General features: G+C 39.7%; 2 protein-coding genes across 2 annotated transcripts; one reads left to right on the top strand and one right to left on the bottom strand.

Annotated features, from left to right (window-relative positions):
* The first annotated feature begins 2,379 nt into the window (after positions 1-2,379).
* Positions 2,380-8,234, top strand: atp5fa1 (ATP synthase F1 subunit alpha). Its single transcript, XM_030065585.1, has 11 exons — positions 2,380-2,534; positions 4,441-4,516; positions 4,738-4,907; positions 5,180-5,353; positions 5,566-5,732; positions 6,327-6,627; positions 6,832-7,056; positions 7,188-7,295; positions 7,397-7,541; positions 7,764-7,914; positions 8,011-8,234. The coding sequence occupies exons 1-11, from the start codon at positions 2,475-2,477 to the stop codon at positions 8,087-8,089; spliced, it is 1,656 nt and encodes a 551-aa protein (XP_029921445.1). The 5' UTR covers positions 2,380-2,474; the 3' UTR covers positions 8,090-8,234.
* A 2,994-nt stretch (positions 8,235-11,228) lies between these two features.
* On the bottom strand, positions 11,229-14,934 carry hwa (huluwa). The gene is made up of 3 exons (XM_030065529.1): positions 14,035-14,934; positions 12,401-12,596; positions 11,229-11,835 (listed from the first exon to the last, which is right to left on the bottom strand). The coding sequence occupies exons 1-3, from the start codon at positions 14,638-14,640 to the stop codon at positions 11,669-11,671; spliced, it is 969 nt and encodes a 322-aa protein (XP_029921389.1). The 5' UTR covers positions 14,641-14,934; the 3' UTR covers positions 11,229-11,668.
* Between the last annotated feature and the right edge of the window lie 274 nt (positions 14,935-15,208).

Here is a 15,208-nt window from a genome sequence, read left to right as displayed (position 1 = left end):
CCAACTGGGGCCATCAGGGATCCTGGGGACGCCCAGAGAAATTTTAACATTATTCCAATCACTTGCAACAAGGACAAAATATATAAAGTTGACTAATTCAAAGTTTTAGTTCACCCAGTATGGATATCAGTGTATAAGTACTTTAGTATATGTTTGGTAATAAAAAGAATAATAATAGCGTGGTAGTATTACATACCTTGATATGTCTTTGGAAATAACAGTAGTAGTAATAATAATCAAAATAATAGAGATAGTAATGATAATATATCTAACAAAAAGTCAAACTTACAATGAGTGTCTGCAGTCTAATGTGTATCTAATTGTTGGTCAGTAACACGCAAAATGACTAAAAGTTAATGAGGACATCATCTCATACAACATGTTTGGCCATTAAAAACATATCTTGAAGAAATGTAACTATAATCCATATCTAAACATGCTCTGGAATATGTGTGAAAATCTATTTCCCGATATGTGGATTGCATGCAGTTTTGTGCACAGCTGAGACATTTTAAAGTCCCCCCTCCCTATAAACGGCCCATCTGTTTTTATAGTATTTATAGCAGCCTATGTCCTGCTGGTGCAGTGTGCATGTCCACTGCCACACAGGCCTGGTTAACTTCCTGGAGATAAGGTGCTCTTGCTTATTGACTGCACTGATTGCTATAAAAGTCAACTGAGTTTACAAGTAAACCACTGATCTCCAGATGAGTTGTTCTGTATTTTCTGATTATTTTGAACATCACATTGGACTACTGAAATCCCATTGCTCCATTATGATGGTTACACTATAAATCATGTCCCATATTACTTGATCAGTTCACAGTTTATTTATTTATTTGAGTACAAGGCTAATTGCATGATTTATGATTACATCTTGGATTGGGTTTAATATTCACCTGCATATTTCTAGAGACTGGAGTCTCCCCTGTAACTGACCCAGCTCTTGTTGTATATTCTTCTCTGTCTCAGTTTCGGTTTTCTTCAGATCCAGAAAGGGTTAGAAAAATCTGAAATCTGACATTCCTGTTCAGTATTCCTTTGATTTCTAGTTCTTTATCTATTTTTTGAACCTCATTTTATTGTTACTTTTTTCATCTATCTCAGCCATTTATTTTTCATGTATTCTTCACTCTTTATTTCATTTTAGATCATTTTATGATGAATCTTTTCAGTATTTGTTGTTTATCCTTTTGTTTGAGGTTTGTTCCACAACTGAGTACATTCAGTTCCAAGGTGCTAAGCCAAAGCCATACGTCATTCTCAAGTTCAAATATGATTGATTACTCATATACACATTTTTGTGTTTTATTGTCTTTTTTCCTCATTTATTTATTTATTTTGATAAAGGGCATAGCATTGCATTTGATTGGACAAAATGTGTTATAAATAAAGTTTGGTTTGGTATGTTTTTGTTTTTTCTTTCTTTAGGATGAAGATTTCTGATATAATAGTGCCTATAATTCATTTTAATTCACATGAGGCTTCCACAATCCAGAGAGAAACCGTGAATAAGTCTTCTCCAAAATGTTATAAGGTCCAAGATGCAAAATTCTTGATGAGGACTAAATAGCATATATGTCATTCTTTATTTTACGTATAAATTATGTTTTATATGCGACAACATAAACAGTATGAAAAACCTATATAAAAAGAAAGATTTTTGGTTTGATTTACAGAATAATTTCTCAAAAATTCAGACAAAGATTTCATGCTATCAAAGACTGATATATTACTCATGTTCATCAATGCTTTGGCCTATAATTTATCCTCCTTTTACATTTTCATAGATTCTGATTTTAAAACATATTTGACTACTACTGAAATTTTAAAACTCAGAAATCACAAATTGGCAAAAACTAGAAAATTACTTATACATTTCAAATTGATTCCAGTAAGTTTCTTTCTTTTCCCTAGATTTTGTTATTTGCTGGTCACTGTAATTTATTTTTATATTATTTTTAAACTGAAGTATATTTACAAAGTATTTTCTAATGAAAAAGTATGCAATATGTATACTTCCTGTATACTTGACCTCAATTTAATCAAATAAAGGAGAAGAGAAAAAAAATAGCATACGTGTCATTTTTCCGAATATTGAATTTTACACATAAATTATGTTTTATATGCTACAACATTAAACAAACCCCCCCCAAAAAAACAAAAACAAGAAAAAAGAAAAATTAGCATGTGTCATTTTGTTGAAAATTGAATCCTACACATAAATTATGTTTATATGTTACATTAAATAGAACACAAAAATAGCATAGGTGTATTTTTTTCGAATACTGAATTCTGCAAATAAATTATAATTTATACGCTCCAGCATTAGACAAGAAAAAAATAATAGACAATGCATCGTGGTGAGGAGGGAAGAGCTTCCGGGTTACCGTGACCTTCCTGCTGCTCGCCGCCGTGTCCGCCATCTCTCTCCGCGGCTTGGTGCTGTAGGATAGACCCCGCAGGACGCCAACATGCTGTCAGTTCGCGTTGCAGCGACCCTTGCCCGCAGCCTACCTCGACGGGCTGGATTTGTAAGTAACTTGACATTGTGCTCTTTCCATATCTGTGTAGATTTAATCGAAAAACATTGTCTATTTGAGTGAAAGTCCACGGCGAGTCACCGTTACACGGCCATGTTTGCACTGGAGGGCAGTCGGGCCCATGTCACCGCTAACGTTAGCCTGCTAGCTAGCTGTCGGCTCCCGGTGTTGACACCAGGCTGTATTTTGAGCCACACACAACTGCATAATACAGTGCAGCATTTTGGGCGTCTCGGCAATAAACAATCGTCATTGTTGGTTGGCAATAGCTGCCTTGATTTATATGGCACTGTTGAGGTGAATCAGTGAATGCCATTTGGTAGGAAGTGCAGTGATGGTGACTGTAATGAAGGTCAGGTTTGGCTGCAGTTCCGAATGCATTTGACATTGTGTGTTAGTCGGTAAGTTTTATCTACGGTAGCCAGCATATGTTAATATTCATATGATGCCTGCTTATTGAGGCGTATCTGACCTGGTTACATGCTGTTCTGAACATCGTGTCCAATTGCTGACTAACGTGACATGACTGGGACTTTTTTTCCCCCAGATCATTACTCTCTGCATACTTTTGCACAGACACCCAGTCCACCAAGCACCTCTCATCTCAATGTCATAAAGTTCACCTCTTAAAACACTTGGCTCTGCACCCTGCATGTAGCGTTCTGGCAGTAGATGACAATAGATTAATAAAGGGACGTATTTTAATGATGCAGCTTGGTGAACTGAACGTATGCCAAAAGGTGGGGAGGGCCTTGCGCTGTTTGGAAAAAAGTGTTAAGTGATGCTTTTACTATTAGAGAAGCTCTGATCTGGATTCTGGGGGGTCCGTACAGGTTTCCAGTCTAATGTAAGTAGAATCGGTCAATACTGATTTATTTGATACAGCTGCAGTCGCTCATTCAGTCAGAAAGTAATCTTACATGGCAGTATTGTGGTCATGTTTTATTATATTTGGAATTTTTGAGTCTTTTACACATTCCTCAAGACTGACATGAAGCACGGTATATTTAATTGCAGGTATTTACTCAGGATAGAAGCCAGTATTAGTTTTGGGGGTTGGTCAGACTCTCCCTGTGCCATTTTTCCATAAGTTCTGTGTCATGTCGGAGGGGACAAGCAGAATGCGAGTGGGTCTTACACAATATAATGCACATATCATTGAGTGGAATACACTTTTGACACTATGAATGAATGAAATAAGGCTTTTTATGTACAGTAATCGATGAATTCTCTGCCCTCGGACAGGAGTAGAAACATGTTGATCCTAGATATGACTGGATATGATGCGAATATTTCTGTTAATAGTGCTGATACTGATACCTTGAATTAGGGCTGGGCAATTATGGACAGAATCAGATTGCAATATTTCTGACCAAATACCTCTGCTGATATTGTGACAATATGGGGATGACTAGTGGTGTTTTCACAAAATATTTACCCGGCTTTTCTGTGATGCAGCCTTTAAAATCAGGAAAAGACAACACTATGGGTATTAATTTTGAGTTCCCTTCATGTGAGGTAAAAATGACAGATTTGTTGTTTTTAGACAAAACACCCTCTCTTTATTGGCCTACAAACTCAATGACCGTGCTGCAGTTTGTTTTTTGCACTCAGGACATACTTCAGTTTAGAGCCCAGCATATTATACATCATTATCCCAGGTGTTTCACAACTCTAGTGTGTTTGTCATTTATAGTACTTTCCTGCATGCCTTTTTTTTTTATACAGCTTTTAATCTCCTATAATGAATACAACTGTTCCTCAAACAAGTTGCCCTGTTTTCTGTTGGATTGAGCTTACATAAATAAGTCTTACAGCCGGAAAGACTGCAGTTACTTGCATTGCCATTTGGATACAATTTATAACTTTCCCCCTTCCTTATGTTTTTTTCTTAAAGGTATCCAAGAATGTTGCTGCTGCATGTGTAGGAGTCAAGAACCTGCACACCACCACACCATGGCTGCAGAAAACAGGTCGGTCTCTCAGGAAGGTCAAAATGGTCTACTGCTCTAGGAAATTAATACCTTGGTGACACTTGTACTAAATGTTTGATAATAGCGAGTATCGAGCGTTTCATATGTTGAAAGACTACACCCATATCTCGCATGAATTTATGATTCTGTTTTGATTATGATATGGCTTTTGAATGTGTAAGTTGGTGGGTCCTGATGAGAACAATGTATGCACATTAAAGGCACAGCCGAGGTGTCATCCATTCTGGAAGAGAAGATCATGGGAGCTGACACCAGCGCTGACTTGGAGGAGACTGGTCGCGTGCTGTCCATCGGTGACGGTATCGCCAGAGTGTACGGTCTGAGGAACGTGCAGGCCGAGGAGATGGTGGAGTTCTCCTCTGGTCTCAAGGTGAGACTGATGCAAACCACAGCCCGAACAAAACAGACAAATACAGCATCCCAGAGGTTAGATAAGCAGACTTTTGACTGGAAGGCTTCTGGTTGATCATTATCACTTAGTAAGGCTTATTTACCCCCTCAGGTTTTGTTAGTGTAGTTGCTGCTTGTTTGCAAAACTGAGAGCGGTTTGTAATACTGTTGCCATGCTGTTTAAATGGTGCATTGGAAACGATAAACTGAAAAGTATAAAGTGTGGTAATTTTTGTTCCTGCTCTTCTACAGGGTATGTCTCTGAACTTGGAGCCTGACAATGTTGGTGTTGTGGTGTTTGGTAACGACAAGCTGATCAAGGAAGGTGACATTGTCAAGAGAACAGGCGCTATTGTGGATGTGCCTGTTGGCGATGAGCTCCTGGGACGTGTCGTAGACGCCCTGGGCAATGCCATTGACGGAAAGGTCAGAATACGGTTTATTTAAATAGTCAGTTTATCTTCATTTAAAAAAAAAACAAACAAACAAAAAAAAAATCCAGTAAATAAATTTCTCTCAAAAAGGTTTGCACAGTAACCATTATTTGAGTTTCAGTTTATAGTCTCATGGTTTGATTACCTCTTTAGTCACTTGGGTTGAATTTGTACTGACTTTTTCTCCCGCTGTGTTTTGCACAGGGCCCTCTTGGCTCCAAGACCCGTAGGCGTGTGGGTCTGAAGGCCCCTGGTATCATCCCCCGTATCTCTGTGAGAGAGCCAATGCAGACTGGTATCAAAGCTGTGGACAGTTTGGTGCCCATTGGTCGTGGACAGCGTGAGCTCATCATTGGTGACAGGCAGACTGGGTAAGAGCATTCTGCCTGAGATAACATTTAAGCGCATGGCACCATGAGGTGTTCCTGTCTGTCCAGTGCCATGGACATGTTGTGACAGTGTTGAAACTTTAATGCTTATGGCAATTAGTTAGCCTGAGTTAGTTTGACCTGTCAAATTGTGGTATTGTATTGAGGTAGCAGTGGTTTTCAACAGCGTGCCAAAAGCAGGCAAAATCTCATTTTAATCAGTCACTAATGTAGCTGAGTTGATTGATTACTAGTTGATTGGAATTTGTTGTAATATGATTGATAACTGGGGTGTACAACATGAACACAGCTAATCAATTTGAGAAATCAACATGATACCTGGTCTGGGGAAAAATCTCTTTTGGTTAAAAGTATGTGCATGCCAGAATTCCAGAATTCCATGGTATTTTGTTTGTCTTGGAAAGATATTTTATATTGTAAAATGCTTAATAATAAGTCTTGTAGAGACTGGAGTGAGACTGGAGACTTGTTGTGGCTCATTTATAAAAAGACAAATATATTTAGAAACTAATTGGGTAAAAATTACCTGTTTACAGATGGAAAGGTGTAACTTGTTTTATACATTTTGTGTCACAGCAAAACCGCCATTGCAATTGACACCATCATCAACCAGAAGCGTTTCAACGAGGGGACCGATGAGAAGAAGAAGCTGTACTGTATCTACGTCGCCATTGGCCAGAAGAGATCCACAGTGGCTCAGCTGGTGAAGAGGCTTACTGACGCTGATGCCATGAAGTACACCATTGTGGTATCTGCTACTGCCTCGGATGCTGCTCCCCTGCAGTACCTGGCTCCCTACTCTGGCTGCTCCATGGGAGAGTACTTCAGAGACAACGGCAAGCACGCCCTGATCATCTATGACGATCTGTCCAAGCAGGTGAGTGGTGTTGAATTCTTGTGTGTCAGCTTTGAGGAAAACTCATTCCCATGAAACATTTAAGGAAGTGCACATATGTCTAGATGGATTTTATCCCTAAGTGTTCAGAGATCATAGCAAAACTGCTCATCCACACATTAACAGTGGCATTGTTTGTAGAGTTTGGAGATTAACATAACCTTGATGATCTTCACCTCTCTCCAGGCTGTTGCCTACCGTCAGATGTCCCTGCTGCTGCGTCGTCCTCCCGGTCGTGAGGCCTACCCAGGAGATGTGTTCTACTTGCATTCCCGTCTGCTGGAGAGAGCTGCGAAGATGAATGACAACTTTGGTGGTGGTTCCCTGACAGCCCTTCCTGTCATTGAGACACAGGCCGGTGATGTGTCTGCCTACATTCCAACCAATGTCATCTCTATCACAGATGGACAGGTGTGTGTTTTATTATGAGTTGTCTTTTGTATCTCACAGTGACTGTCCTGTTGCATTTTTTGTGTTAGGGTTTTTTTTTTTTGTTGTTGTTTTTTTGTTTTTGTTTTTTTAACGTTTTCCTCTTCACTCAGATCTTCTTGGAGACTGAGCTGTTCTACAAGGGCATTCGTCCAGCCATCAACGTCGGTCTGTCTGTGTCACGTGTCGGATCTGCTGCCCAGACCAGGGCCATGAAGCAGGTTAGTCCCTTCTGTCAGGACTCTATGAGCCATCTAGCCTCTCAGTGCTAACCACAGTGAACATCTGAAGTCCTGACTAATTGATTTTTGTGCATCATCAGGTGGCTGGCACCATGAAGCTGGAGCTGGCCCAGTACCGTGAGGTGGCTGCCTTCGCCCAGTTTGGTTCTGACTTGGACGCTGCCACTCAGCAGTTGTTGAACCGTGGTGTTCGTCTGACTGAGCTCCTAAAGCAGGGACAGTACTGTGAGTATTTTTTTAAGCATGACTTGCTTTCTGGTCTCACATTTCAGATTGCTTTGTCCATCTGCGTGGATAAAATTTGCCAGCAAACTGTTATTAAGACCTAGTCAAGTATTTAATACATTTCCCTGAGTTGTAAGCATCTCATTTTGAAGTTTTTCTCATTGGGCATTTTCCTTCTTGTACAGTTTTTGAGTATTCATCCTGCTCCCTATTGTCTTTCAGCCCCAATGGCCATTGAGGAACAGGTAACAGTCATTTATGCTGGTGTGAGGGGACATCTGGACAAAATGGAGCCTAGCAAGATCACCAAGTTTGAGAAGGCTTTCCTGCAGCACATCCTCAGTCAGCACCAGGATCTGCTGGCAGCAATTAAGTAAGCTAATGAGTTTCCCAGCGATACCCTGTCTGCTTTTGCTTTGCAATTTGTGGATACACACGTTTGGTAACCAATCTCTTCTGTTAATTGCAGGGCTGATGGAAAAATCTCGGAGGCATCAGATGCTAAACTCAAGCAGATTGTGTTGAACTTCCTCTCCAGCTTCGAGTAACGTGTTAAATTTTGACCAGTTCTGTCAATGTTTGCATAGTGCACCGTCAGTTATTCTTTCTATGAACTTTGAAAAATTCAAGTGGCACTTGATCTTTAATGTACAGATATCTCTTACCAGAGAATAAAGTATTTCAACTCTGTGACATATTGACTCAATTTCCTTTATTTGTTGTAAGCACAATTGTTTACCATTATCTTATCATAATGTCTGATTTTTTCCTCAATTTTCTTGGTGCTGTTGCTAAGATCCTGACACAAGCAAGTAATCCATTTTTTTTTCTTTTAGAAATAAGTGGTCAGTAAAGGCATCGACCCACATACTACAGCAGTGAGCGTAAAGATATTATAGGATACTCTTAGCATTTTCATTTTTCACAACCTCTCAACAGTAACTGGACAGATAATGCAACAAATAAAACCCTTTGTAAAATCCACAGATTAAAAGTGAAAATAAATAAAAAATAATTTCCCAAGGAGATATGGTACATTTTCTTTGTAACTTTGCTGAGGTTAAACAGGGCGTCATTTAATGCGGGTCAAATAGGGTTAACACTGTCCATAAAGCTGGCCTGTGCTCTCTGGTTCTACTCAGATCTTCACAGCTGCTATTGTGCCTGCAGATGAGTGATGCCTTGTCTGTGTCTTAGGCCTCATATGAGACGTGGCAGCTCCTGAAGGATGTGGGTTGTGTACTAGGATGACACTGAGATTTTGATTGATAGGTTATTTATTTATTTACAAAAATAAAATTTGAACCATGGCTGTAACAAGTTGCAACTGGAATTCAGCTGTAGAAATGATCATTTAACATTATTTAAACTGTTGTACGTTTTTAGCCGAATTGTTTCATCAGGTGAACAAAAAATCACCTGTATGAATACATTACTCCCCATTACTTCATGTCCGAGTCACAAATAATGAAAACAGTATAATTTTAACTGGACTATATAAGATGACACTTCTTTTAGCAGTCCTAGACTCACACACACACAGTAAAATCTCCAAGCACAAGCACGAAAAAACACCTTCAACCAAACACACAGCAGCTTCGCATTATGAGGCTACACTGCCCCCTGCTGGTGAAACATTATTGAGCACTTCTCCACAAATGTTGTTTGTTGGCTGGAGCAGATCACTGTGCAGTGTGTTCATGTCACAATGACCGACGCTTCAAAAAATTCCAAGTGTAAATACTAAGCAGCCCATCCATCCCTGTGCATGAGGAGGGGGTATTCCAAAAAGTGCAGCTGCAGCAACAAAGAGGAAATTCAAAGGATAATTAGAAGCGTGTGTCATCACAATGGTGAAAACTCATGCTTGACATCAAGGCATGGAAAAGTGAAGCCCAACCCCACCAAAAAAAAACAAACAAACAAAAAAAAAAAAACAAAATAACAGGCCCTAATGGTGAAGCTATCAGTCTCAAGTCATGTGGCCATGAGCTAGCTGAGGAATGTGTTTATTATCTTTACTGACTGAAAATTATGGTGGTGAGCACACCAGACAGAACTGTGTTGTTTGTGTCAAAATCTGCAGCCGGATACATGAGTGAAGAAGAAGTTGTCTAAAGGTCAGAGATCCTTGACCTGCTGGAGAGACATCATGTCCTGTTGGCTGACGGGCAGTTCAGCATCCATGAACTTGTCCTGGACAAAGGTGTGTCCCCAGAAATCCCGTCCATCTTGAAGTCCAGGAAACAGTTTTCAGAGGCCGATGACAGAAGAACCAAACCAGCTGCTGATGTTTGAATTCATGTTGAATGTGTCGTCGACAGGGTGAGAGATTTTGACATAATGACATCTGAACTTCCACTGGACATGTAGATATTGATGTTTCAGTAAAGAGAGAAGTTTTTCAAGTCTCAAATGAGCACCAATAATGATCCTCCGCTGAGACTCCACTGAGCTCTATTGTACTCTACTCTGTGGACCTAAATGTCCAGCCCTGCTGCCCACAAGTCTGTATTGCACTCGCAGACATAGAAAGGAAACCGACTCCAGTATCTGTATTATTGCCACACAATATTCCATGCATTTTCTGTAAGTTAAATAATTCCAGCACAAATCTTATGGTGATACTATGACAGATGAAAATACCATAAAGCAAACTTAATGTTGAGCAATTTTAGCCTACAGACCACTAATCTGCAATAGCCTATACTTTATAATCTACAATATATGTATTTTATCATACTATAATACCATTTTATTGTAGATCAGTGCTATAAACTAGTGATTTTCTGATATGTGTACAACACACCTGAATTTAAAATATCAAATTTAAGAATCAAACAATTATCCTAAGCTGAAGCAAGTGCTTGGTGTGACAGCCTGTCCAAGCATGTGAAAACCACTGGCTGTATAAAAGATGGTCACCTGTTCACCATATACTGTCTTCAGAGTAAGTTACTTACATACATACATATTTGCAAACCACCTAATAATAATAACGATGAGTCCACCTTCAGAGATGAAGTCCAGAAACTCACTGCCTGGTGCTCTGTCAACAACCTGGCACTCAACTTCTCTTGCAATTAACATAACCCAGGATACAGCCTGTTTACACTGCTGCCCTCTGGGAGGCGCTATAGATCCATTCAGGCCCACACTTCCAGACTTATGAACAGTTTTTACCCTGGTGCCATAAAACACCTTAACTCCTAACCATTTATGGGACTTGTGCAATGCACTGGTTACACTGCTGCTCTTTATTTGCATTGCATTTGAGTTTCATTGTACAGTTTGTGCAATGACAATAATTCTATTCTATTCTATTCTATTCTATAATGACATATTTGTGCAAGTTTCATGTGTGTGGATTGTCTTCTGTTGCTTACAATCAGTCAAGTCCAGTAAATATTTCCACAAAAGACAAAGTAGTATATGGTCTCTCATTCACTGTTATTTTTTTGTCTTTTTAAAAAACACAGACAAGAGAGTTGTAAGACTGTGGCAACCTCACACCACTGATTATAAAACATCAGCACATTATTTTTCAAACTGTCAGAATTACATTAATGTCATTTCATGAAATAATCTACACATAAAAATGCGTATTGTTTAAACAGGGTGATTGTTACACCTCTATAATTAAAGTTTAGAGTTCTTGCATTGAAAAAAATAAGAAATTAACAGGACTGCAGTATTCAGCTTTTATTAGAAAGTAATGGTGAATCAGAACATTTCAAGAAACCACAGTGAATGTAAATACTGATGTGCAGATTTGTGAATTACAAAAGTGGTTCAGTGTTGTGAAATAGTAAATATAATTAACATTAAGTGAAAGGTGCATCATAAACAACTATTTGAACTGCTTAAGTGCATGTCTGAAGCAATCAAGAATTGTGACAACTTAAACTATAGTGCAAAGCTTTAGTGATTATTTGAAGAAAACAGAGTTTAATCTGTGTCAGTGCATGAAATAAATTATATAAAAAATACAATTATAAATAAATGAACACATAAATAAATAAAACTAACAGCATTTGTGATCCTATTTAACTTAAATAAATAGGAGATAAAACATTAAATTAAATTAAATTAAAATGTTTAGTCAGCCCAGTAAGAGCTGGGGTACATTACACCCAGTACTGCTTAGTGTGTATCGCAGGTCTGAGGTGTTTATGCTTGGGTACGTTGTTCTGCCTGACATAGCAAGGATCGTAATAATCCCACTCCAGGGCTGAGGCTAGCACACCATTGGACAGACCGTCGCTATCTGCGGACAAAATCCGGAGAGAGACTCCTGAAAGGAAATGATTTGCATAATTCAGAGGTTTATTTGTTTAAATGACTGATGAAACATTTTGAATCCTGCTGCAGCCTCATTTGGTGTTCATGCTGGGTTGTTAATGTTAAATTTATTACTCAAAACTGGACACTGGTTTCACAAATAATGTTCTAACTTCATTTATGCCTATTTGGAAGATGTCATTTGTTTTCCATTACATCCCCAAAATTGGTGATCATAACCATTCAGGGTAACCAGCCAGCGATGATGAGACAGACAATATTCTTATGCACAATAAAATCAAAGAGATGGGAGTTCTCCATTTTTTTTTTCTACATAACTCTGTGTGGGAGGATGACAAACTGCTGAATTAATCAGGGGATAGGTGTCAGTTTGTCCATCATTTGCCATAAATCCTTGGATGGATTTGGAGAGTGAGTCCCTTTGAATTGTTTTGCTTAATAATAGGTGTTGCTCGATTTAAAATGTGAATTCAATACACTATACAATACTAAGACGACTAATGCGTTACTGAATACCAAATTAGCACTCAGTTGGGCTGAGGATGACTGAAGAGTACCTGCGCTTGCACCAAAGTCACTGTCCAATCCAGGGCCCACCGTAGATGTGTTCAGGCACGTTGTCTCTGGGGGAACGTGGGCATACTCGCACTCCAAGTCCATCTTGTCAAAATGATGCTCTGCAACACCTTGGTTCACAGCTGCCAGCAAGTCCACACTACTGCCCTGACAAATATGGCCCACATGACACGCCTCCTGTTGTGAGAAAAAAAAAACTCCTCTTACTTTGAATCCAACTTGAAGGATCATAACTTAATACACTAAAATGGAAAAGAAGGGGGGAAGATGTGAGGTTTGTTCTTGTTTTTAAAAATAATCTGTGACATTTTCATGTAAATTGTCACTTGATAGCAAAAGGTAGTGACTCAGCATATAGTACATGAAAGCTTTTCTCTTGGCTGCTCTGAACACTTGTTCAGAGCAGTTCACACTGTTCACACTGTGTGGTAGGTCTTTCCTGGGAAACATCCTTTGCTGCACAGGAAGTGATTTATATTATATTACCAGAGGCAGCAACCGCAACAGAAATTTGCTTGAATGAAGATAAGAGGAACTGGACAGTTACCATGAGCAAGGATAAGAGCACCAACTGACTCAAACTGCAGACAATCAGTGAAAACTGAGATAAATGACTGCTTGGCAATAAAAAAAATGAGACAAAAAACTTCCATACTTACTTATAGATTAATATTGTAGCCTACTACGGCTGTCAGATTTCAAATGCATACTTCCTCTGTGATAGCAAGGAGGTCAGCCCTTATTTGACTATGTTGCTTTAAAATACTGGACAGAGTCATTTCTGTAAATTATAGGGAGCAAATATGACTGCTGTTTTAAACCAGAAAAGTCCCAGAAGATAACAAGTAAGCAAATCAAATCTGAGCGTGTCACTGTATTTTCCTCAAAAACACAAACACACTTCTAAAATTTATGGAAGGCAAATTTTTACAAAAGTCCATACTTTAGGACAATATCAGCAATGAGAGTAAATTTGTCACACAGAATCCAAGCAACTGAATATTACCAGACATATTCAGCAATACCAGATTTTTGGCAAAAAGTAATTTCTGCACAGAGGAGGTGAGAATGAGCATAAATTTGAGGTGTGATATCCTCTCAGTGGCCACTTTACAATCTCAAACAATCCAATAAAATGCCATAAAGTTTACTTTAATGATGACTTTAATGGTCAGTTTTTTTAGATACTGTTATGGAGGTGTTAATTCAATTATATGTTCAGCACTGAGGTCATAGTTAGTGGAGATGTTTTACTGGACTTTACTGGACATTATATAATATTTTTCTAATATTCTGCCCCTGTACAATGTAATGCATTGAACTGCATTACATTTGTACAGCTATAACGTGGCCACTGCATGTAAGTCCAATAAAAACAACAACTGACAAATAAGTCCACTCCAAATTGAATGAAATTTATTTGGCCAAATAAAGTAGAAATTTTGCAAAATATAGGTATTCAGTCCTCCTGTTATCCAATTCATTAATGTTTTCTTTATATAATTTCCTGACATAGTGAATCTAACTCATATCTTCAGTATCAAAGCAACTTTAGTCTGACACCTGCATCAGCTGGTGCGCTCCTGTTCACATTTTGGTTGCAGATGTTACTGACCTTAGAGAGGGGCTCATTCGCCGTGGGCGAGTTGGGCGGCACAACGTTTGCAGTCTCTGAATCACTGGACAGAGGTGAGACAGGTGCGCTTCTACACCAGTCCGCTTTGCCGCTGCTGTACCTCCGTGCACTCTGCGTCAGCTTGACTCTGGGAGTGAAAACAGTGGCGGGCGAGTTTCCCAGGATGGTGCTTGGCGCCCTCAGGGACCCTGAGCCGATACCCGTGGCGCCATCTGGCCGCAGGAACCGGATCCTCTGGTCCACCGCCGCCCTGTCTTTGGATGAGGCTCTGGAGGAGGTGACGGGATGTGGCAGGATGGGCTCTGACAAGGACACATATGGCCTCCTGCCGTCCGAAGCGAAAGGCAGATCGGACAGCCTGGTGACCCTGTGATGGGTCGACTGCAGGAGCATTTCCTCTGCGTCCTCGCGCGTCTTTGCGTTTCTCTTTGATGCGATCAATAATTTGTAACCCAGGAACAAGCAGTTCAGCAAGAGCAGGGTGACCACACAGGGTATGAGCAGAAGGACAAGTAAAGTCAAACTTGTAAGGGAATAACCTTCATTCAAATTTGGTGGTGGTGTTGTTAGACGTACTTGCGACATCTCATTCCATAGGACATTAGGAGTGATTTCTATTGAATTGATTATCTCAGGTGAGATTTCCTGTCATCTCTGTGTGCGCAGGTGGTTTGATGGGTCAATCAATGTGGTTTTATACTGTGCCACTCTTGTTTGAAAGCTACTTGTTGTTAGTGATGGTGACTGGCGTTCGTGGCCTTGTGTTTGGGCTGTCTGCGTCTTGTCCAAAAGCCAATCTCTCCTGTCATCACAGCACTGTTCTTCATGTTGTCACTCAGGGTGTTAGAAAGCAATGGCCTGACGACAGACTGCAACTACATAGTGTTCAATGCGTGCTCACTTGGTGGGTGCATGAGTGTCAGGCCAGCAGGTGCGTCCAATTACTTACTGCACCACTGACGCTGTCATGCCCAGCAGCCACCGCTAGATGGCAGCACATGACTATGCTGTTCTGTTGCCAGGCTTCCACATCACTGCATCGACCCAGCAGCGCTGCAATGAGATTTTCTTGCCTTTGAGTATGAATTCACGGAATCTGATTTTTGTCTGAGAAGCTTATCGAAGTCTTATTCTCATAAATAGCTTATCATAT

The sequence above is a fragment of the Myripristis murdjan genome, chromosome 12 (assembly GCF_902150065.1).
Source record: "Myripristis murdjan chromosome 12, fMyrMur1.1, whole genome shotgun sequence".
NCBI lineage: Eukaryota > Metazoa > Chordata > Actinopteri > Holocentriformes > Holocentridae > Myripristis > Myripristis murdjan.
The sequence above is the reverse complement of the archived record's forward strand: the minus strand, read 5'-3'. Positions and strand labels throughout refer to the sequence as shown.